The sequence below is a fragment of the Entelurus aequoreus genome, linkage group LG04, assembly GCF_033978785.1.
Source record: "Entelurus aequoreus isolate RoL-2023_Sb linkage group LG04, RoL_Eaeq_v1.1, whole genome shotgun sequence".
Lineage (NCBI taxonomy): Eukaryota > Metazoa > Chordata > Actinopteri > Syngnathiformes > Syngnathidae > Entelurus > Entelurus aequoreus.
In genome coordinates, this window is record NC_084734.1 from 49,262,850 (window position 1) to 49,288,018 (window position 25,169).

The 25,169-nt window shown below is 38.4% G+C and overlaps 2 protein-coding genes across 4 annotated transcripts in view; both read right to left on the bottom strand.

Annotated features, from left to right (window-relative positions):
- The window catches only part of coq8aa (coenzyme Q8A, genome duplicate a), a 31,513-nt gene extending 21,577 nt beyond the window's left edge, over nucleotides 1–9,936 (bottom strand). The window contains exon 1 of one of the 2 annotated variants that reach the window (XM_062045088.1): nucleotides 9,626–9,936. The gene's annotated coding sequence lies outside the window, so the exon portion shown is untranslated. The remainder of the gene's footprint in view (nucleotides 1–9,625) is intronic. The other variant, XM_062045089.1, reaches the window with a different exon arrangement.
- A 3,083-nt stretch (nucleotides 9,937–13,019) lies between these two features.
- Nucleotides 13,020–25,169, bottom strand: part of LOC133648731 (inositol-trisphosphate 3-kinase B-like) — a 36,457-nt gene continuing 24,307 nt past the window's right edge. For both annotated transcript variants that reach the window (XM_062045091.1, XM_062045090.1), the window contains exons 5-11: nucleotides 19,812–19,911; nucleotides 19,411–19,448; nucleotides 19,172–19,347; nucleotides 18,524–18,728; nucleotides 15,126–15,227; nucleotides 14,745–14,816; nucleotides 13,020–14,654 (exon numbers count right to left, since the gene is read on the bottom strand). In XM_062045091.1, the coding sequence (XP_061901075.1) occupies nucleotides 14,445–14,654; nucleotides 14,745–14,816; nucleotides 15,126–15,227; nucleotides 18,524–18,728; nucleotides 19,172–19,347; nucleotides 19,411–19,448; nucleotides 19,812–19,911 (903 nt within the window). In that variant the 3' untranslated portion in view covers nucleotides 13,020–14,444. The remainder of the gene's footprint in view (nucleotides 14,655–14,744; nucleotides 14,817–15,125; nucleotides 15,228–18,523; nucleotides 18,729–19,171; nucleotides 19,348–19,410; nucleotides 19,449–19,811; nucleotides 19,912–25,169) is intronic.

Below are 25,169 nucleotides of genomic sequence, written 5' to 3' on the forward strand. Positions count from 1 at the left end.
GTTTGTTCTTTGCTAGGCTTTTTCCAGGGCTGGGAAATGTCACTTACTTAAAGGATTGTCATTAATGAATGTCTGTTCAGCGATGAATCTGTAAATCAATCCACTCCAATTTATTTATATAGCACATTTAAACAACAAAAATGTTTCCAAAGTGCTGCACAACAATATTAAAAACATTGTTAAAAACAATGTTAAAAACAAAAAATAAATAAATATAAAAACAATATAAAAACAATATAAAAATAAATGTGATTAAAAACGATTTTAAAGGGAAAAACCAATTAAAACCGTAAATAGAAATCAAAATGTATTAAAAAAAACACAGAGGACAACAGAGGACAGAGGACCAAACAACTCACAAAAGCAAATGTTTTTTGTGTGATTTGCAATTTTACTGCTGATATTTTCAAACGGAATAAAAACACGCCTAACGACTCCACCCACATTCCTCCGATACAGTGCATGTGTGTTATTGTTATTGTTAGCATTGCAGGTGTGACGGCATGCTTCAACACGGCTCTGCTAGAATTTGAAGCCAGCGAGGTCGAGAGTGAAAACCAGAAGGAAAAGATACGTGAGGAGCATGTGTGAGAGTGTTATTGTGTGTTTGTCTTGCAGGTGACAGAGCTGTATCATGCACACACTAATACACAAAGTGGGTCAAACATCGCTGCTTTCTCACTGACCAACAAAAACAATCTTGGAGAAATCTGCAAAGCTAAAAAGTAAATATTGGAAATGATTCCAAAAATAATCTGAATAAGGATTTTATGTTTAAAAAGTTTTGTTACACAATACTAATTATACTAGTATTGCACTTATTTACTGCATTGACTTCTGCCAACTTGGCTGTTGGTTATAGTGTTACAACAAGATATGAGCAGTCTGTCGGCTAATTTTTATGCTTTAGATTGTGCGAAAAAATTTGGGTAATGAGCCTCCCCACCCCTAGTCGGCATAGTGAATGTCACTGTGAACCCCGTAAAATCAGACCAATATATCTGGTCTTACTTGCTAGCATTAGCTTACAGCTAGAGATGGACATGAATGTGTTTTTTCCAAGCATGGGAAGGAAGAAAGTGAGTGTGAAGGACTGGAAATTAAAGAAAGAAATCATCTAAAACATGACAGTGCAAGTAGAAAGTGGTGAAGCAGTAGGAGCGTAGCACTGTGAGTCTGCACTACACTGATGCAGAATGAGTCGATAACAGCTGGAAAGACATACCGTAGAAGTCCACTCTCTATACTACTTTTTCACTTCTGATGCGATACCGATATTGGAGCCTTGAGTATTGGCCAATACCAATATTAATCCGATACAATATTAGCAGGAACCATACATACATAGATCATTTTTATTAATGTTAGAAAAGGTTTGATCAAGTGAAAACAGTCCAGCAGAGCACAATGGTAGAGCTATTTATCATTAACTGCCTGAAATGGACTAATGTCGTATTTAAGTTGAAATAGGGTGGTATTTGTGGTCACAAGAATTCATTAAGTTAAGCTCGTGATGCAGTAAATTGAAGGATGTGGACATGTTTGTTTTACTGGATACTTCCTAATACGCTTCTGCCATGGAGACTTCCTATGTGTAAGTAATATGAGACCAGAATTATTTTGTACTTGTTTATATTGACAAATGTGCTGTTTTAGACTGCAATATTGTTCAATTAAGGACACCTATTACATATGTCTAGCTTGTGTGATATTGTGTGCTTAGCTGTTGTGTAGCTGCTAGCTCCTAGTATCCTGTAGCCTACCATGTTTATATTTTGTAAATGACTTGACTATAATACAAAAAAAAAACCTTGTGTGCTTTTTGTAGGACATTTAAAAGTGAACTAGCTGTCCAGCTTTGCACAAGTAAACACACTGCAGGACCGCTTGTATCGGACATTATATCACACATTTTACATGAAAGCACGTACTGGTTTTTTTCTGTTTACTGACAATTAAAATCGGATTGGAAAACCCCAAATACATGCTGTAAATAATTATTACAGTACATTACCACATAAAACTACCACCCTTGTTTGTACTACATTCTATTGTATAGTTTTTCATACAATAATGCTTACCTAAATGTTTGTTTTATTTTTTCAAAAGGCATGTTAAAATTTTAAATTGTGATGTTTTGGTGGGCCAAGCATTGATTAAATGTATTTTAACTTATTTCAATGGGTGTTGCAGTTTCGCAATACAAGTTTTTCAACTTACGCAAAACCAATTAAACTGTAACCGATTATTAACGCCCACCATTTCTGAGCAGTAACACAGAAGCTAGCTCTAATACAACATGGGCATTGATGAATGTGTGTGCTTATTGAAAGCATCACTTCTAAATGTCTGACAACACCTGTGAGGAAGTACTGTTGCTAAATGTAAACCCACTTCCCATTTGTCACTTCCAGCGTTAAACAACTACCCCCCCAAAAAAACAATGCAGGGTACAATAGCTGTGATGCAAACTTGGCACTCATGCACAGCGATTGAGGATTAAATGTACTGATGTGTGAAGCAAACACACACTGCTAAACCTCAGCTGTCGTCTGAACTCTTGTGCAGCCCCTTTCAAACAAACACTGGTGAGTCACACTGTAAAATAGTTCTAACGCAGGGTCTGAAAGTTGACCACATGCTTTTCTTGCAGCGCTTACCGCACACATGATTGTGCGTGCTGCTGGTCCACTAATAGTACTAACCTTTAACAGTTAATTTTACTCATTTTCATTAATTACTAGTTTCTATGTAACTGTTTTTATATTGTTTTACTTTCTTTTTTATTCAAGGAAATGTTTTTAATTTAGTTATCTTATTTTTTTTTAAAAGTACCTTATCTTCACCATACATGGTTGTCCAAATTAGGCATAATAATGTGTTAATTCCACGACTGCATATATCGGTTGATATCGGTATCGGTAATTAAAGAGTTGGACAATATCGGAATATCGGATATCGGCAAAAAGCCATTATCGGACATCTCTAATATATATATATATATATATATATATATATATAGAGGCTGGGCGATATATCGATATACTCGATATATCGCGGGTTTGTCTCTGTGCGATATAGAAAATTACTATATCGTGATATTGGAGTATACGTTCTCACGCAGTTCTCACGCAGTTGCTTTTAGCTGCGGGCATTACACTGCATGCGTTTCCCACTCTTTGTTGTCTCTCCTCACAGAGACTTAAAGATCTACTGAAACCCACTACTACTGACCACGCAGTCTGATAGTTTATATATCAATGATGAAATCTTAACATTGCAACACATGCCAATACGGCCGGGTTAACTTATAAAGTGCAATTTTAAATTTCCCGGGAAACTTCCGGTTGAAAACGTCTATGTATGATGATGACGTTTGCGCGTGACGTCAATGGTTGAAACGGAAGTATTCGGACACATTGTATCTCAATACAAACAGCTCTGTTTTCATCGCAAAATTCCACAGTATTCTGGACATCTGTGTTGGTAAATCTTTTGCAATTTGTTTAATGAACAATGGAGACTGCAAAGAAGAAAGCTGTAGTTGGGATCGGTGTATTAGCGGCTGGCTGCAGCAACACAACCAGGAGGACTTTGAGTTGGATCCGACGCTAGCCGCCGACCGCATCGATGATCGGGTGAAGTCCTTCGTCGCGCCGTCGATCGCTGGAACGCAGGTGAGCACGGGTGTTGATGAGCAGATGAGGGCTGCCGTAGGTGGAGAGATAATGTTTTTATCATAGCTCTGACGAGGTCCCGTAGCTAAGTTAGCTTCAATGGCGTCGTTAGCAACAGCATTGCTAGGCTTCGACAGGCGGCACAGCATTAACCGTGTAGTTACAGGTCCAGTGTTTGGTTCGGTGTCTCCTGATAGTAGTATTGTTGATCTGCTGTCTATCCTTCCAGTCAGGGGCTTATTTCTTTTGTTTCTATCTGCATTTAAGCACGATGCTATCACGTTAGCTCCGTAGCTAAAGTGCTTCACCGATGTATTGTCGTGGAGATAAAAGTCACTGTGAATGTCCATTTCGCGTTCTCGACTCTCTTTTTCAAGAGGATATAGTATCCGAGGTGGTTTAAAGTACAAATCCGTGATCCACAATAGAAAAAGGAGAGAGTGTGGAATCCAATGAGCCCTTGTACCTAAGTTACGGTCAGAGCGAAAAAAGATACGTCCTGCACTGCACCCTAGTCCTTCACTCTCACATTCCTCATCCACAAATCTTTCATCCTGGCTCAAATTTAAGGCTGCAGCTAACGATTATTTTTCTATCGATTAATCTATAGATTTTTTTTTTTGATTAATCGGTTAATCTATAGATTTTTTTTTCCGATTAATCTATAGATTATTTTTCCTTTTACCGATAATTTTTTTATTCAAAATGAAGATGAAAAAATAAATGTAGGCCAGTTTTTTCGAAAGGCATGGCTTTTATTTACAAAAAAAAAGAAGTATGGCCACTCAGTCAACATTGACAACAACATGACTAAATATTCTGTAACAATGTAAACATTTAAAACTTTTAACCTTTAACAAAATTAAAAGTAGCTTATTTGCTTTTTAATGTGCAAATATAAAAGTCAACATCCAGTGCAAATCTTAATATTCTGCAATAGTATAAGCATTTCAAAAGTAAAAGTATTGCTTATTTTGCTTTAAAATGTGCAAAAATAAAGATAAACATCCAATACAAAAAAGTGTAAAACGAAATATTCCGTAACAACAGTGTAAACATTTCAACAAAAGTGAAAGTATTGCTTATTTGCTAAAATGTGCAAAAATAAAGATAAACATCCAATACAAAAAAGTGCCAATCTAAATATTCTGGAGCACTGTAAACATTAAGTATTGCTTTTAAAATGTGCAAAATAAACATCCAGTCCAACACAGTACACAATAACCAATTCTACTCATTCCAGTGAGTGACTAACAGTTGTAATGAAGAAAGGTTAGCATGTCTACATGCTCTGCTTCTTTTCTTGTTTACAATAATCCCAGCAGCTGAAAATAGGCGCTCAGAAGGGGTCGATGTGGCTGGAACTGGGAGGTAATTAGCCTTCACCTCAAGCCAGGACTGCGAGTGAGCTGAGCTGCAGTTTAAGTTTCTAGAAGGTCAACGGGCTCATAGTGATGTTACTAGTAGTTGACTGGGAGGTGTTTATTATCATTTGTGGAGAGTCCGCTGCCTGATGCTCACCTGCTAAACACCTATCTGCTCCACGCTGAAGCGCTGACTACATGCGCTCTGAATACGCACTGCTGATTGGCTGATAATGCTTCGTGTGTACCAATCAGATGGTTGTGTGGGTGGGACAATGCTGCGTGCTGAGACAGAGGCAGGAGCGAAGCAGCTTGTTAAGACTTTAGCAGCTAAAGTTAGCTTTAGCTTAGAAACTCGTTCGGTACACCCCCGTACCAAACCGAAAGCCCCGTACCGAAACAGTTCAATACAAAACACGTACCGTTACACCCCTAGCAGATACAAATGACACATTCATGTTTTTGTGTAATGATGACAACGTATGCTCACGCGGACGATTGACTAGTTGATGGTTCATGGTTTTCTTTTCAAATGTTCGTTCATAGCCGTTGTGCTGCTATGATAGGCCATTTACGCTCGACACAGTGTGCATTCAACAACATTATTAGGCTGTGTATTGAAATACTTCCACACTTTTGACGACTTTTGGCGTGATTTTTCCCCCTCGCTCGGACCGCTCGCATCGTCTGCTTTGCGCTTCGCCATGACGGTAGTGTGACGTATATATGCGACGCGTCGACGCACAAAGACGGCGTCGACGTATTTACGTAACCGATGACGTCAACTACGTTGACGCGTCGTTTCAGCCTTACTCAAATTAATGGGGTAATCGTCGCTTTCTCGGTCCCAATCACTCTCGCTGCTGGTGTAAACAATGGGGAAATGTGAGGAGCCTTTCAACCTCCGACGTCACGCTACTTCCGGTACAGGCAAGGCTTTTTTATCAGCGACCAAAAGTTGCGAACTTTATCGTCGGTGTTCGCTACCAAATCCTTTCAGCAAAAATATGGCAATATCGCAAAATGATCAGGTATGACACATAGAATGGATCTGCTATCCCGGTTTAAATTTAAAAAAATTCATTTCAGTAGGCCTTTAAAACAAGCGCACCTTCTTACATATGTCACGTGTGCAACGTCACACGCTCCCGCGGAGCAGACAGGTAGCGACATGGTAACGTTAGCTGTGATGCTAACGGTGTGGTGCTAGTGGTAATACGATAGAGAGAAGGTGCGAATCTGGTAACAAATGCAGTCCTGGCTTGAGGTGAAGGCTAATTCGCTTTTAGCGTAACGTTAGCTCATTTTGCGGTGTGTGTGTGTGTGTGTGTGTGCGTGTGTGTGTGTGTTACGGACAGCAAAGCCCTGTCTGTCTGTTATTTCACTTTACCTTTTTATGTGTTGATTGAGCTGTGTTGAAGCAGCAAAAAAGGACATTATGTTAAATGAAGAGTTTCTGTCTTTGATAGTTTATATAATAATGTAACTGCATTATTAAGCCTACATGAACTCCATGGTGTTCAGGGATGAATGGTCTCTCCTATTGCTATTGTACTATTTTTTCAGCTAGTTACATTAATCATTAGTTATGGAGCAGCCTAGTTTTGAATGGCAGGGTCCCTGCTATCACATGTTGATAAAAGTATAACATTTACATAATATGGGTTATACTTGTATAGCGCTTTTCTACCTTCAAGGTACTCAAAGCGCTTTGACAGTATTTCCACATTCACCCATTCACACACACATTCACACACTGATGGCGGGAGCTGCCATGCAAGGCGCTAACCATAAAAAAATCAACTACAGGCTTCCCATATGCTGTAATAAATTAAGCATGATGAGTTGACTTAAAACTGTTAATGTTGCACTTTTTATATGTAGAAGAAAAGTTGTGTCATTTTATTTAATCTGAGCAACAACTTGAGGCAGTTTAATGTGGATTAACGTGGGCAGAATTATTATAATGTTCCTAATGTTAAAAAGATAAAGCCATTGTTTACAAATTTGGTAAATAAATAACCAAAAAATGTATATTTTGTTGTTTTCTTACTGTACCGAACCGTGACCTCTAAACCGAGGTACGTACCGAACCTAAATTTTTGTGTACAGTTACACCCCTAATATACCTGTATATGTATATATATATATATATATATATATATATATATATATATATATATATATATATATATATATATATATATATATATATATATATACATACAGTATATACATACATACATATATATATGTGTATATATAAACAAATGCACACTAATAATAAATCATAGGACAAACTCAGTCAAACAATTACATTTTTAAATGACCCATTTCCATTTACTGTAATAGTACAGGTGGATCAAGTTTCTCAACAATTAAATGTCAAATATTGGCTACTTTTTGCAGAACATGTACTTGAGTGACAATCAGCCCATAAAATGAGTAAAAACAACAACAACATTAAGACATTAAAAATGTATATACTTTTGTTAGGAAAAAGTATTGCGATATTTTTCCATATAAATATTTTTTAAGATAACCACAGGAAAGGCGTGTGGGGAAGCAGTGCATACATCTCTGTCCTGGCTGCTCAGTACAACATGGCTACCATAAACTCACCTCAGCCATCAAAGAACAATGGGCACATATATTTTAATGGCAGTACTTAGTTGGTGTTGTTATAACACGACTATTCTGTTTTTCAAACTACTTATTTGTTTGTCTAATGCAATAAGTAATACATTCTAGTGTTGCGTGCATCCATAAACAGTCAAAATAGAGCTAATACTGACATACACGCCACAGGCCATCAGACTGTACAACTCCTCTCTGGGGGGGAGGGGGGTACTAGGATGACAGGGGATGCAAAACAATAACATATACCCCCATTATTTATTATTTACTTTTTAAATTCAATCTCAATTCTGTACACTGCTGCTGGAATTTTAATTTTCCTGAGGGAACTCTCCTGAAGGAATCAATAAAGTACCATCTATCTATCTATAGTTCAAAAGTTAATCAATACAAAATTCTTAGTGGGCAAGCATTAATCTTATCAAAGTAGGTCATAAACAACACACATCTTTATGGTATGAATTATTCATCACTATTTGGCAACTTTAGTATAGCAATGAGTGTTATAACTAAAATATATTTCAAGTAAATATTGAATGAATCACACAACTTCATTGACAACAACATTTGCATAGTTAAAAATTCAATAAATATAAAAGTATTAAAAGGGCAGGCACCAATCTTATCAATACAAAGTAGGTCATGATCAACATGCATATTATATGTATGAATTACTGATCACTATTTCGGCTACTTTACTACAGTAAAAAGTTATAACTATTGATATGTTTAAGTTAATATTGTATGAATCACAAAACGTTATTGACAACAAGTTCAAAAGTCAAAGATACAAACATGGGCAGGAATCCACCCATCCATCCATCCATTTTCTACCGCTTGTCCCTGGAATCAATCTTAACAATACAAAGTAGGTAATATAAAAAGGTATTTTTCCTGTATGAATTATTCATCACTGTTTTGGCTGCGCTAAACGTCATAACTATTGATATTATCAAGTAAATATTGAATGATTCATACAACTTTATTGACAACAACATTAGCATAGTTGAAAATTCAATAAATATAAAAGTATTAAAAGGGCAGACATCAATATTATCAATACAAAGTAGGTCATGATATAGGATATTATAAGTATGAATTAATAATCACTATTTAGGCTACTTTACTACAGTAAAAAGTTATACTTATTTATATCCATCCATCCATTTCCTACCGCTTATTCCCTTCGGGGTCGCGGGGGGCGCTGGAGCCTATCTCAGCTACAGATAGACAGACAACATTCACACACTAGGGCCAATTTTATATAGTTAAGTAAATATTGTATGAATCACACAACTTTATTGACAACAACTTCAAAAGTCAAAGATACAAACATGGGCAGGAATCCATCCATCCATTCATTTACTACCGCTTGTCCCTGGAATCAATCTTAACAATACCAAGTAGGTAATATAAGCAGGTATATTTCCTGTATGAATTAATAATCACTATTTGGGCTACTTTACTACAGTAAAAATAAATAACAGTTGACATTTTTAAGTAAATATTGTATGAATCACACAACTTTCTTGACAACAACCTTAGCCTATATTTACACAGCGCGCTAGCGAGAAAAAAACAAAACACTTCCAACCATATTCGATCACCTTGTAACATTTTATTCAACCCATCGGTACACTTACAACACATAGATCATGTTTATAAACATAATAATTGGATCAAATCCAGCGCAAAAGTCACGATTGAAAAGAAGCTGCGCCACGTTGTTGCAGTGCCTTGCTAGCTAGCTGTGGCGAACTAGCACAGATTGAAGTCCATGTAGGCAAAATTGCGTATGATTTTGCATGAGATAATGACCATGCAATAATTAACAGTGTCGTGTGTTGTTTACAGGCAGAGGTCAGTTGGAGGGTAATGGTGGGATTAAACACGTTGGCCTTGTGTCAAAATCAGATAATGCGTGATAATCTGAGTTGAGGCACTCACCAACTGCTGCGTGGGGTAGTTTCTCCAAAGACGACTCAAGCAAATCTTAGCAGAGTTTCATATTTGAATACACAAAACCTGCAGTTTGTCCTCCAGCGACTGTCTTCAACACGTACAGTTTGTGTCTCTGACCCATAAAGTCACTATTTACTCGACACAACTCCCTCGCTCCAAAGGCACGTTCACAGACACGCACGCCACCCTCCGGTCTGGACGGACACTCGGTAAGAATCAGCGTGACCTCATTTGACCCACTTAAAAAGCAGAGCGATGTTTGTTGCACGCTGTGCTCTTCTGTTTACTAGCGCGCGGATCCTTTCTGCCCCGCCCCTGCTCACCTCCCATTCGCTGCTGGAAGGAGGCGAGGCCAAATGCTGTTTTCAATTGGTCCACCCAGGAAGCAATCAGGAAGTAATGTATTGGAGTCGAGGCACATGTAGAAAATGTGTGTGTGTGTGTGTGTGTGTGTGTGTGGGGGGGGGTAAAAAATAAAATATATACAATTTGAATAATTTGAATAATTTATATTCATTTTAGGATTAAGAGGTTGGCTGCGAACCAAAGGAATAAATATTAGGGGTGTGGGAACAAATCGATTTGAATTCGAATCGCGACTCTCACGTTGTGCGATTCAGAATCGATTCTCATTTTTAAAAAAATCGATTTTATTTTTTTTAAATTAATTTATTAATTTTTTTAATTTTTATTTTTATTATTTAATTTTTTATTATTTTTTGATTAATCAATCCAACAAAACAATACACAGCAATACCATAACAATGCAATCCAATTCCAAAACCAAACCCGACCCAGCAACACTCAGAACTGCAATGAACAGAGCAATTGAGAGGAGACGCAAACACGACACAGAACAAACCAAAAGTAGTGAAACAAAAATGAATATTATCAACAACAGTATCAATATTAGTTACAATTTCAACATAGCAGTGATTAAAAATCCCTCATTGACATTATCATTAGACATTTATAAAAAATAAAAAAAAAGAACAATAGGGTCACAGTGGCTTACACTTGCATCGCATCTCATAAGCTTGACAACACACTGCGTCCAATATTTTCACAAAGATAAAATAAGTCATATTTTTGGTTAATTTAATAGTTAAAACAAATTTACATTATTGCAATCAGTTGATAAAACATTGTCCTTTACAATTATAAAAGCTTTTTACAAAAATCTACTACTCTGCTTGCATGTCAGCAGACTGGGGTAGATCCTGCTGAAATCTTATGTATTGAATGAATAGAGAATCGTTTTGAATCGAGAAAAAATAGTTTTTGAATCGAGAATCGCGTTCAATCGAAAAAAAAACGATTTTGAATCGAATCGTGACCCCAAGAATCGATATTGAATCGAATCGTGGGACACCCAAAGATTTGCAGCCCTAATAAATATGTCCCCATTAACGATGGTAGATGGTAGGCCTATTTATTACAGACAGCAACCTAGTAATGATTATTACAATTATTCTAAAGCTAGGAAATGTTTTCATTGAAAAAAGTAGATTTTTTAAAAGTGAAAACCATAGTGCTTTTGAATTGTTAGTTCAAACTTGGACAATTTCAAACGATAGGAAAGCCCTCAAATTATTGTTTTTATTGGATCCATTTATTTATTTTTAAATAAGCCCCGTTTATTATGTTATAAGTATATTTTGTTTTTGATTGTCTGTAATATTTTTACTTTTGTTTTCTTAAACAACTTTTGTTTGTACTTTAACGACCCGATGAGGTTGATGTTGTGCTCTGGAGTGAGTGAAATTCAGAATTCCCATTGTGATGAACGTACCAGGACTGTAAGGTGATTGGCGGAAAGGGAGGAAGCGTTCGTTGTTGCGGAAATGAGGAACGAGGATAGACGTTGTCACGCCAAATTTCTTCCCCCTGCAAAAACCTTGACTGCCCGTCGCTGGAAGGATATGTGGGTATATACTTCGTCTTTGACAGCTGCTGGAATCTGAAGAAATCGATTATTGTTTTTTTTGTACAGGCGCGAAACAGGACAGTTGCGTGCCGGTTAAGGACCCCCGGCAACTTTGTGAGTTTATTGGACGCATCCCCAGAAGTAAATGGGGGGAATGTTTTTGTAGGGGGGAATAAATTTGGCACGACAGCGTGCATGTGGAAGGAACAATATAAGTTGAGCTGTGTTAGTATAGGTTGCTCAATAAAACTTTAAAAAGAGCGTCAGACTTTGTGTGCACTTCTTCTGGACGCTACAGTACTGTAAATGGATTGTATTTAATTTATTTTTTATTGATAACTATTGAAAATCGCTCAACCTGTTGTAAATTATTGATTGAATTGCATTGAAAGTGCCTAATTTTGTTTGTATATTATTTTTTATTATTTTGTTCAATATAATTAATTTCAAAATACCCTTGTACGTGCCGAGGCATTTTCACACCAAATCGCCCCGTTGAAATAAAAATCAATCAATCAATCAATCAATGTTTATTTATATAGCCCTAAATCACAAGTGTCTCAAAGGGCTGTACAAGCCACAACGACATCCTCGGTACAGAGCCCACATACGGGCAAGGAAAAACTCACCCCAGTGGGACGTCGGTGAATGACTATGAGAAACCTTGGAGAGGACCGCATATGTGGGTAACCCCCCCCCTCTAGGGGAGACCGAAAGCAACGGATGTCGAGTGGGTCTGACATAACATTGTGAAAGTCCAGTCCACAGTGGATCCAACACATCAGCGGGAGTCCAGTCCACAGCGGGGCCAACAGGAAACCATCCCGAGCGGAGACGGGTCAGCAGCGCAGAGATGTCCCCAACCGATGCACAGGCTAGTGGTCCACCCGGGGTCCCGACTCTGGACAGCCAGCACTTCATCCATGGCCACCGGACCTATGCAACTCCCCCTCGCAAGGGACAGGGGAGAAGAGGAGAGAAGAAAAGAAACGGCAGATCAACTGGTCTAAAAAAGGGGGGGTCTATTTAAAGGCTAGATTATACAAATGAGTTTTAAGATGGGACTTAAAAAATAAAAATATTTAAGGACTGGACATTGTTATCTTCAACTGGCAAGAAAACACCAATAATGTATTGAAGCAGTGTTTGTTAAATTATTATTAATTGCTATATAGAATTCGAAATCAGTTTTTGTGTCCCATTTAACAAAAGACCAGTATGTATTCGTCCTAGTTCCACTCAAAACACCAACGTTGTTTCATAAATATGAGGTTGTACATGGTTAAAATAACTATGCATACAAGATTTGTAATAAACTATACAGGTATTTTAACTATAAATTAAATAATAGACTCAAAAAAGGTTATGAATAGAACACATTATATTGCAAGTGATAGATTCCATGAGATTTAAATGGAAAAAATGGGCAAAATGCAAGAAATCACACATACACATGTTTTCACCATTCTTTTAAGAAACCATCCATATAATAATAAATATTCAAACCAGCAAATATAATACATGCTAATACAATGTTTAAGTGCACATTCGGGGACATATGTCAACGATTTGGTATCACAGCAATATTTAAAGACGTGTTTTCTCCATTGTAGCTTAAATAGTAGTAACTGTAATGTAACAGAATCCACTTGGTTTATTTACGACTGGAATTGGTTAAATAACTCAAAAGCAAAGCTAGTCAACTACCTGCACATGTCGGGTTACAATGTTTTTAGTGTGTAAAAACAAAACTGAAACTATGAAAGAAGGCACTGCATGGGCCACGTGAACATCTAAGCCACTGCAAACATGTACTCAACACAATGTATAAGTGTGGCACAACAAACCGGAAACATGAGCACTTTTGCCGGGATTGACCCTTCAAAATAAAATCAATATTTTTTGTCCAACAAAAACAAGTGTCTCTCCGGCTGCTACATGACACTCCTAGCTGTTGAACAGGAAGACTGCACAGTAAGGCACAGATTGCACAATACCACTTGAAAAAAAGACACATTTGTAGCATCCATCAATTCACAAAATAAGTGTGAGTCTGGTCTTCTCTTCTGTCATATCATCAGATTCCAAATGAGATAAGGTGGTAGAACACACACTTCACTTTCAGCTCAAACCAAATATGTCATAAATAGTGAGGCACAAATTCAAAAGCAACCTTTATGACCCGAATAAACACGCACTCATTTAAGACCTAAAATAATAAGCCATAATTTACAAATGAGGGTAAGACATTTTAAATAAAGTAAGTGTTCAGCAGGACTTGGAGTGCACTAAAATCATGTTCAACTGAAAAAATATACAATAAAAACAATCATCTACTTACTGTACAGCGTTTGAACAAATCCCAGGAGCAAAATAACACAACAGGTAAGAGCTTGTGTAAATTTAGCTGTCATTTTAAAATTTCGCTCCACTAAAGTTAGAAAGTAAAACATACTTAACTCATCTGAAGTGCAGGCAAGTTTCTGAAATTAAGATATTTTTGTTTTACAAATCTTACATATACTTAGAAATAGCTGGAAATATTTTAAATAATCTTTTTTTCAGGCCTGAATGGTTAGTTTTGAACATTGGAGGTTATTATATGTTATGTTATAATGGCAATGTACCAGTTTGCATAAGTTGTATGTGGTTTCTTTCAAATAACGAAACAATAAGTTTGTCTTTCCTCAGACTTCCACCAGGGGTCACTAAAGTGTAACTTGTAATGTGCATTAAAGGTGTGAATTTCTTGCTCTGTTCCATAAGACATTAGAAAGCTTGAGTGTTTTTCTGCAAACGTGCAATGTCCTTCCCAAACGTTTAAGGCAATAATGTGTGTGTCTGAACCTTTCTGCTGGGTTTACATAAAAATAAAACTCAAGTTTCAGTGTTCGACACACAAGAAATGATGTCCACCAAATTATCCAGTCCAAAAAGGTAACCGTCCTCCCTGTTTCCTTCTTGCCAGGATGTATGGTGGTTTAGCTCCTCTCCTTCTGGTAGAGCAGTGGTCTTCCCAAAGTCGATCATCCACACTTTGGCTCTCCCTTTGCTGTCGTGAACGAACAACAAGGAGCTGCCAATAACCTGCACGCAAAATATTACAGATGGTTAGATCCTCAAATGTCCTTCTTTTGTCTGCGGGTCAAAGGTCAGCATCACTTTGGAGAACATTACCTCATGAGTTTTGAAGAACAGTGACATCTCCAGAACGGCCCTGATTTCCTTTAGCCTGGCTATGTAACAATTCTGTACACACACACACACACACACACACACAAACACACACACACACACACAAACACGCTTAAATATCTAGTTAACCCAGTTCTGACACTAAGCTGGGTAACATGTGTCAGTCATATTGTTCGCGCACAATGCTTTCAAGTTATAAGTATGTGTGTTTTCAGACAATGTAATTTTTATGTCACTATTATTTGTGCGTGTGTGTTTAGAGGAAGAAGACAACTCCACAAACAAAATCGAGGCTGCAGTTGCACACGCACTTTGAAGTGGAGGATTGTACTTTTTCTGGGCAATCCTGAAGAGAACACTTACTAGTATGTCGTTGTTGCCTTTGACAAAGTCACGGAACGCCGCCATCACTTGCTCGCGTGTTTTTGTCCTCTTAAAGTCTCTGTTCACAGTCCCGTCCTCTTTCTGCAGAGCACAGATGGACAACACACCTGCATCACAAGTGCACAACTGACTACATTACAACACTTATCTTGTCAAACTTTACACATAAGCATCAGGAAGACAATAGTGTGTTTAAAAGTGCTTTTAGTAAGCCCTACTAGGAACAGTTTGGTGTATGCATGAGTCTCTGGTATTAAAGCTAAAGAGCTTTGTTTGTGTCTGCAAAAAGCACTATATTGTGTGCTTGATCCACTTTTGACATACACACACAATTGTGCACTTGTCCAATGTAATAGATGTCATATATCACATACAACAACGTAACATTAATGAGTGGAACAGGAGGACAAAATGCAAGCAACACTAAGGATTGTGACAATATAGCAAGCTATCACGGTATTTAACATTACGATAAGATTATCGACACATCTCGTCGTGTATTGTTTTTGCCACTATAATGTTATTTTATTGAGAGACGGGATCATAAGATGCCTTGGCTTACTCGGGTAGTAAAAAGCCCACAGGACTACAATGTAAAGAAGCTTTTATATTTTCTTTCACACACTACAGTATGAGAACCATGTGGCTAAATCCTCCATTATACTGGAGACACATTCTCTTAAAGAGACAGAAACATGATTTACTATTGCCCAGATCAAATACTGTCATACTTTTAACTAATCATTATACATGTACAGTTACGTACGTATTCATGCATATTCAGCCAAAACCATTTTTGCATTGCTGCTGTGTGTAGTCTGGTTAAATTATTTTATGCTGCAAACTATGAAATTTATTATTTGTGTACGGTTTATTTTCACCCCTTTCGCAGCATCGCCACATGGACACGTTATCGTGAGCCACACCGTGCATCTGGAAAGTATTCACAGCGCTTCATTTTTTTCCACATTTTGTTATGTTACAGCCTTATTCTAAAATGGAATACATGCATTTTTGTCCTCAAAATTCAACACACAACAACCCATAATTACAATGTGAAAATGTTGTTTAGAGATTTAAAAAACTAAGATAAAAAACTAAGAAATCACATGTACATAAGTATTTAGAGCCTTTGCTCGATACCGTATTTCTTCGGACTGTAACGCGCACTTAAAATCGTTTTGTTTTCTCAAAAATTGAGAAAATGAAACCTGTGCGCTTTGTGTATGAATTATTTCTGGTTGTGCTGACCTCGTAATGATAAGTGTGACCAGTAGATGGCAGTCACACAGGTTGAAGCCTGTTCAATAAATGACTGTAGCAAGCACCCGTAATACCAAAACTTTGATGTTTCATTAAGAATATAGAACATTACACACAATGTTCAAAAATGCGTATTTAAGGGAAAATAGTTGAAAAAAACACATTTTCTGTCTGCCATAACCTTCATTATTTTTTTCTAATAAATGCACAACATAAACATTTAAATTGCACTTTTAACATGTGTTAACATTTTCTCCTTGCTGTTGGCTGCCACAGATCACAGCACCCACATGCCATCACTCTCATGTGTTCTGTATTTTGGCGGCAAACTTTGTCCGCATATTTCAAGTTCCAGGAACTCCATGCGGTCTAAATTTAATCAATTTCTATTAGTTACACTCATTAAATGATTAATCAAAGCAACATAATATAAATCTTTTTTCTAATCGAATTAATTGATTAATTGTTGCAGCCCTACCTGAAACTTCCTGGCCTACTAGCATATCTATGTTAGCTACATGCTAATATTTCACTCACATTTTAAAAGCAACATCATACTAGGTTCGTTTATAGGCTAAAGAAAAACAACATCGTCAAACTTACAGCTCACACGTTTATAGCTGACTGACATGTAGCTGACTGACACATAGTTGGATTTAGGGCGGCAACTAACGATTAATTTGATAATCGATTAATCTGTCGATTATTACTTCGATTAATCGATTAATAATCGGATAAAAGAGACAAACTACATTTCTATCCTATCCAGTATTTTATTGGAAAAAAAACAGCATACTGGCACCATACTTATTTTGATTATTGTTTCTCAGCTGTTTGTAAATGTTGCGGTTTATAAATAAAGGTTTATTAAAAAAAATAAAATAATAATAATAATCTTTTTTTTAATAATAAAAAAATAAAAAATAAAAACTCTGCGCATGCGCATTGCATAGATCCAACGAATCAATGACTAAATTAATCGGCAACTATTTTAATAATCGTTTTTAATCGATTTAATCGAGTTGTTGCTGCCCTAGTTGGATTTAGTTTAAAATGTGTAGTGGAAACCTTTTTCTTTTCATACAAAATGATACATGAAAAGACGATGTGGGCTCATCCAACAAAAGTCCCTGGTTAAATCAAATCATTTTTACAAAAATACTTCAAAAGCGAAAAAAAAAGTAAGGGAGATGAAAGATTTTTTTCGGAAAACATATTTATACTAATACATTTCTAATGATGTGTTTACAAGCACACCATTACAAAATCACCTTTGCATCATAGGGGACTACAATTATGCAAATGGGAAAATGAATAGAAAGGGACCTGAGGTGGTGCCCTGTAGAACACCTCTACTCCCACTCTTTATGTACTTCTGAGGTGAAGAAGAGGACGGACTCTCAAGACGACAAACAATGGCGAAAACAAAGGGTCATAAGAGGGACGTAAATGGGTTAATTTTAGCAGGGATTAGCAGGCGTCAGTTGCAGCACTGGTAGCGCACTAGTGGATGAGCAGCACAATCAGAATCCCAAAGACTCGCGTATAGTGTCCCGCTGGCTGCCAAGCAACAAGATACTATTTGGAGAGACAACACTTTTTTTTACCCTTCATGGTTCAAGTCTGGGAACAACTCTCAACACACACACACACACACACACACACACACACACACACACACACACACACACACACACACACACACACACACACACACACACACACACACACACACACACACACACACACACACACACACACACACACACACACACACACACACACACACACACACACACAACTTCTTGGGATAACCCTCAGTGTCATGGCAACAGAGCACCGGGAGGCCATGAATGTCCTTGTATAGTCACGTCTGTGTGTCTATGTGCATGTGTGAGTGTGAAAGTATAGTGTCATGGCCAGATGGTAAAGGCCGACAGAGCTGCCACCGACAGGCCTCAGTCATGACAAAGACAAGCTGACGTACACTTGTTTTTCTGTAGAAAAACAGGAAGTTAGATCATACCCTAAAGGACATCGACGCCCACATGTGCGTACAAACACAATGCTTAAAGGAAGGATACACACATCCTTCTTCTGTGTGTCCTAGCTACCTTGACTCCTTCTATCCTGAAGCCAAGCGTCGCGGTGGAGCTGATGGTCTCCCTCCACTGCATGTATCTGGGCTTGGAGACCACCTTCTGCTCTTTTTCCTCGGACGTCGGCGCCTCAGAGTCCACCTCGATCATCTTCTGGTACATGTCTGGTCTCGGGGTGGGCTTCTTCCGGGCCTTGGTCAACTCTTCCTCCAGATACGTCCTAGAGGATGCGGGGGAAAGAGTGTGAACATTTCATCATAGCTTCTTAACCCCATGATGTGAATCACTTTTCAGGAAGTGTTCATTCATGTAATGGAAATTAATTTTCCAAAGATCTAAACTACTTCATGATCAAATGTTATAGGATTTCAAAAAAGAACAAAAACATTCAATCTATATTTTATTTATTATGAGCAGTATAAAACTTGAAGCAAGTTAGTTTTTAAGTTAATTTCAAGTTTTATCAAACACTGAAGAAAATAAACATTCTTGGATGTAAGTTATCTAAATAGTGAAATATCACAGCATGGCATGAACGCCCACACAAACAATCATGAAGGACACTTGCTGTCCTGTCATTTTGACATGCCCTCCTTTAACTAATCAGTGGACTTGTGTGTCTTGCTCTGCCCTTTTAGGTACACCGGCTTGTATTTGTCTCACCTAACTCCCATCTTGCAGTCCATCACGCATGGGTAATCAAACTCAGCTAGCAGGTCCTCCATCTGGTTGTACTTCTGTCCGTCTTTCTCGATGTCTCCATGGTAACCGGGGACATAGGGGCAAAGCACGTCCTTCATCAGCATGGACAGACAGCGCTGCTCGCATTCACAGTGTTTCTACAAAATAGATAATTTGGACTTTACAAGACAACAAGACAAAGAAGGCGATGGTTCGCTTACTTTTAATATGCGTCCATTTGCTCCAGCCTTGAAGCTCCCTGTGAAGAGACACGCTGCGTTAGCATTGGGGACAGTCCGCTCGGGTCGAGATGATCCAAATAGACGCTTGTGACATGCTGCGCTCGCCTTCTGCTGTTTCCTTTTAGGGCCCTGACGCGTAGGACCAGTGGTGGGGAACCACCGTTAACATGGTCTGCTGTACAAACGCTATAAAAGGCCCATTTCCGACCTCCGTTTGACCCCCCGAAACTCAATTAGTGTTGTTGATCACAACACACTTAGTGGTCTTTACGTCCACTCTTGTGTACATAACGAGAGACGTTTATTATAACATTATATTATTATATATTATATATAACTAACACAATATTATAACGAGGCGTTTGTGTGAGACGTCATACCTGCATGTCCTGCCAGTTGTATCCAGGGATATTTCTTTTTGAAGGACATAACAAATGGAGACCAGTGAACCATGTTCTTGATCTTTTTCCATGACTTGTGCTGCAAAAAAACCACAAAGACACCAACACCATCATTAGTCAGTCAATTTGATTTCAACATCAAGCCAGCAGACAAGAAACAATAAAAAGGACATGGTGATTTTGTACTCCATAATATAATTGTTACATACTTGTTTTCACAGTTTGTATTTTCCTCACTTTGTAGGTTTTTATTGCTACTTAAAAAAAAAAAAATTACATTACAGTAAACCCTTGTTTATCGCTGTTAATAGGTCTAAGGCCTGACTGTAGTAAATTGATTTCTGCAAAGTAGGAATGATTAATCAAAAAGTGAATATTATCATAGCTAGAGCATAAAAAACAGTTTAGGATCTTCTTAATACTTTTTAACATGAAGATAGCCCCCCAGACATGAAAAAACACCCACATAGTCACCTTTACACTCCGTAAATCCAATGTAGTAATGTTGTGTAAGGCTGAGCCATTTAATAGTCACAATACTGAACAAGGCATTTGATTTGATCTCATGTGATATTTTTTGTTCATTTAGCCATTTCTATGCTTGAAATGCGTCATTCATACCAAATAATTAAAGCGTGATGTTGAATGGGATGATTGTGTTTTCCAATTGTCTCTAGAATTGTTATATTTAGTACTTCATTTAAATGGCATTTTTTTATTTTATGGATGTAGTTTACAATGTTGGCAATTGGCATATTTAGCACTTAGCACAGTGGAGCAGCGGTTCACTAAATTGGCCCTAGTGTGTGAATGCTGCACCCTGCCTTTCGCCCGGGTGCAGCTGGGATAGGCTCCAGCACCCCCGCAACCCTGAGAGAGACAAGCGGTAGAACATGGATGGGTATTTAGCGCTTAATCAAAAAAAAACTCCTGATGGCAATTTTTTACTATACATTTATGTTTCAGTTATCTTGTTACTATTTTTTTTAAACTATCGCTATTTTAAACATAGATTTTTTTCGAATTTGAGAATAACACTCACTTTTAAACGGTTAATTTTGAATATACCCTAGGATTGCATAGTATGTATTGTCAGAATAATAATTATACTGTCCCAAGCCCAAGACTGTCAGGCTTGTCCCTGACAGTTTGGTCAAGTTTTAGTTTTTTCTCTGTGTTTGTTTTATTTCCTGTCAGCACTCTTATTTTGGTTCAGTTTCCTGTTTGTCTCTCTGAGTGCTGTCCCCTCAGCTGTGGCTGATTGGCACCGGGCCACACCTGGTGCCAATCAGCCAGCTGCTATCTATACCTGCCCTGCCCTCCAGTCACTGCTGGATTATTGTCACCACTACCTGTCCATGTCATTTCTACTTGTCAATGTCAGTGTAGCTGATGCACTCCGGTGGGCCAGCAGAGGGCGGCGCCACCATGCACTCCGGTGGGCCAGCAGAGGGCGCCGCCACCATGCACTCCGGTGGGCCAGCAGAGGGCGCCGCCACCATCCTCTCCGGTGGGCCAGCAGAGGGCGCCGCCACCACCCTCTCCGGTGGGCCAGCAGAGGGCGCTGCCACCATCCTCTCCGGTGGGCCAGCAGAGGGCGCCACCATCGTCTCTGGTGGGTCCACCCACACCGGCGGTCGAGCCGCCTCGCCAATTGCGGCGGCGTTCAACTCGCCGTCGCCACCTAACTCTTTCCCGCTGGTTACGGGGACACTTGGCCTGGTGGCCCACCTCCGTGTCCTCCCTCCACCCTCCCGTGACTTTGGACTACTTTTTTTTTTTGGGTGGGGGTTGCTAGAACGTCTGGTATCCGTTATGGGAAGGGGGGCTACTGTCAGGCTTGTCCCTGACAGTTTGGTCAAGTTTTAGTTTTTTCTCTGTGTTTGTTTTATTTCCTGTCAGCACTCTTATTTTGGTTCAGTTTCCTGTTTGTCTCTCTGAGTGCTGTCCCCTCAGCTGTGGCTGATTGGCACCGGGCCACACCTGGTGCCAATCAGCCAGCTGCTATTTATACCTGCCTTGCCCTCCAGTCACTGCTGGATTATTGTCACCACTACCTGTCCATGTCATTTCTACTTGTCAATGTCAGTGTAGCTGGATGCGGTAGCGGTAAGCTATATTCTGTAGCTGTTTGTAGCTTGCTGTATTTTTGTTCCTCGTCTTCCAGTTCCTGTTTCCCTGGCATCCTGTTTCCTGTTCCTAGTTCCTGGTTTATGTTTTTTCTTTATATTTTTACTTTTGGACATTAAATAATGTTTCTCTGCACAATACCTGCCGCCATCTCTGCATCTTGGGGTTCGTCAACAACTCATTGTGACAAAGACTAATGTCTTACAAGACAGTTAATCCTGATTTTCATGATTTTTGATGATTTGTGCTTCAGAGATAAAATATTCCAGGAGAGTACTGTACATTATGGGTATTCAAAGAGTGCAATAGTGGACGTCCACAGAAACAACGCTTAATCTTACGTTAATGCACGCACATACACAGGGTGGCCCTAACCTTAAAGGAGTTTCTTCCATTTGTCGCCGGCCAGCTTCTCCCACACTCTGCATTTCATTTGACTCCAGAACATGTTGACCTGGCTCCAGGGGGTTTTCCTTTGTTGGTGTCCTTTGGCAACCAACAAAAACACTTACTATCCCCAAGGGCTTTCCTCTTGGACACTCGTGAAACACGCTCTCTCAGCATATTGCTTTCCGACCAAATCTTTACACAAGGGGATTTATGTCGCTGCCTCTACATTAGGAAGAGGACGGGGATAGAGAGGACACGAGGACCAAAAAAGGAGATGAATGACGTCATCCAACGTGAACCTGATGAAAATATATTGGACAATAACATGACTATCTATGGTTGTGCACTCATATCAGTCTTAATGGCTCTCACTGTGTTAAGCAGCAAGGAGTCACATGAGGGGTTGCTCTTTGCACAACTGAAAGACAGAGAAGACCCCCTGTGATACAGAATAGCATGGTTTATCAGCATGAGTCTTGTCTAAGACAGAAACATTACTGTAGAAGCTCTATATTCAAATAATGGTGTTCCAACACTAATACAGTGGTACTTCAACTAAATAGTGCCCCAACTCTCGGCTACCGGTAATTGCTATGCTTTAAGTTATAGGCAAACATTTGAGTTACAAGCATCCATTAGTTGGCATAGAGTAGACCTGGGCAAAATACGGCCAAATACAACCCATTAAGGTTTTCTATCCTGCCCGCCGGACGTTTCCAAATAATGTTTTTAGACCTTTTACAAAAAAAATGTAGCCGCCATTACCATATGCAGTGCGTTTTTCAAATTACCAAAAGTCTTGAAAAATAGAAAGTATTTCAATGGTTGGAATCTGTGCTTTTGAATGATATACAGATTATTACAGTAATCTACATAACAGCAGGTCCAAGTGTGACCCACCCATAATGTGTCACATTTTTGTGTTGATTTATTTATTTTATTTTATGGTTTGAATTCGTTTTTGGAGCTGTCATTCCACATTCATCACTATTCACATTGGTCAGTAGGGAGCAGTAGGGCGTTTCTTCCCAATTGAATGATATCACCTGCAGACCGCAAGTGTCTCGTCATTCTGATGAGAGCGACCAGTCTGTAAACATCTGAAACGTTCTGTGTGATTTTTCCTCCTGTATAACAGGTTAGTTTTGGTGAATCAACTCACTGAATATTATCCATGTGATCTTTATAAGTTTAAGTACACATTCTGATGGTGGAGCCTAACTCTGAAGTGTTTGTGAGTTGTAGTTTGTATTTGTGAATGAATCCAGTGCACAGCTGCAGTAATCAATACAAAATGGCGACGTGAGTGCGCAATGTTTGTATAGGAACTTCTGATCCTAATTCAGACTCCCAAATTAGAGCTCCCATTTTCTTATTGATTTTATAATGTATATTTGTGTAATGTGTGTGTTCTGAAAGAGGTTTTACATGCTATTTTGTTGTGTTTAGACATGGTTATATAAGTTAAGCTCTCAGGAATGGTCAATGAACATTTCAAGTACAGTAACTTAAAGCTGCTATTATAAGAAGAAGAATATGAAGAAAAGTAAAGTATTTAAATGAATGTTGCTAAATTGTGCATTAAGTTAAAGGTGAATATTCCTGAGAAAGATAAGACAGTGAAATAATGTCTAATTGGGCACAATATTGTATGTTTTGGAGTGATGATGTGGGTTGTGTGAAAATATATGGCAAAGGCATACAGTATTGTTATGGTAATTATAACTCCAGTGATACAGTAACGGTTTAATGATAGTTTATTGAGTGTTTTGATGAAAATAGAGGTGAAGATAAAGTAAAAGACATTTACATGATAACACAAAGTGACAAAATATATGGGAAATTAAGTGAATTGTGGATTTGTAATTTCTGTTAATAAATTCTGATGAGAGCGACCAGTCTGTAAACATCTGAAACGTTCTGTGTGATTTTTCCTCCTGTATAACAGGACATTATTATCTGACTGCTTGTCCTGGCTACCTGGGACCTGCAACACAAGCAGATGAGGCACCAAGAAGTGTGGGCGGGGTTTGATTACAAAGTAGCCAGCCTGAAACTCGGGTGTTGGGGACAAACGCAGAAGCAGATATTCAAAACAAAGTTCTGTAGAAAAGTGAGATTTTATCAGATTGCATGTGTTTTTTACCCTTTTGCGTTCATATTTCACTGTGTTTGTTGCATTTGTGTTGCGTTTTACTTTATTGTAAAATATGTTGATCGAGGAGGTGGTCTGAGAAGTAAAAGAGGAGCGACAATTATATGTTGTTATTACTAAGTGTTTTATCGTTCATAGTTAATATTGTAAATCCCACATGTTTCCATAATGGACATTCTGGGTGGGTTATTTAGTAAAAAATTTTAATTATATTCCATTTTTCGAGGTGGTCTGTCAGTTAGCATTCTATCAGACTGTCAAAACTCTGTCTTTGGCGTGGTTTGCTCTCCCGTGGTGCAAAAGAAATGGAACGGACGTGGCGTGCAGGTAAAGACATAGTTTAATTATAACTATAAACTACAAAGTACAAACAAAAGGGTACAAACAAAAGGCGCTCACAGCGGAGGTAAAAAAAACTTCACTAGGAAAAAACAAAAGGCGCGCACAATGGCGGAGAACTATGAACATTAAACAAACAAAAACTTACGTGACAAGAGATGAAACAAGAACTAACGTGACAAGGAACTGTGGACATGGCATGAATGGGTGATGTCGCCAGGACGAACAACAGAAACAGAAAAGCCTATATAGTGACATGAAAAGTGAAAACAGGTGCGTGACTAACTGTGAACAGGTGCGTGACATGACAATGTGAAAACGTG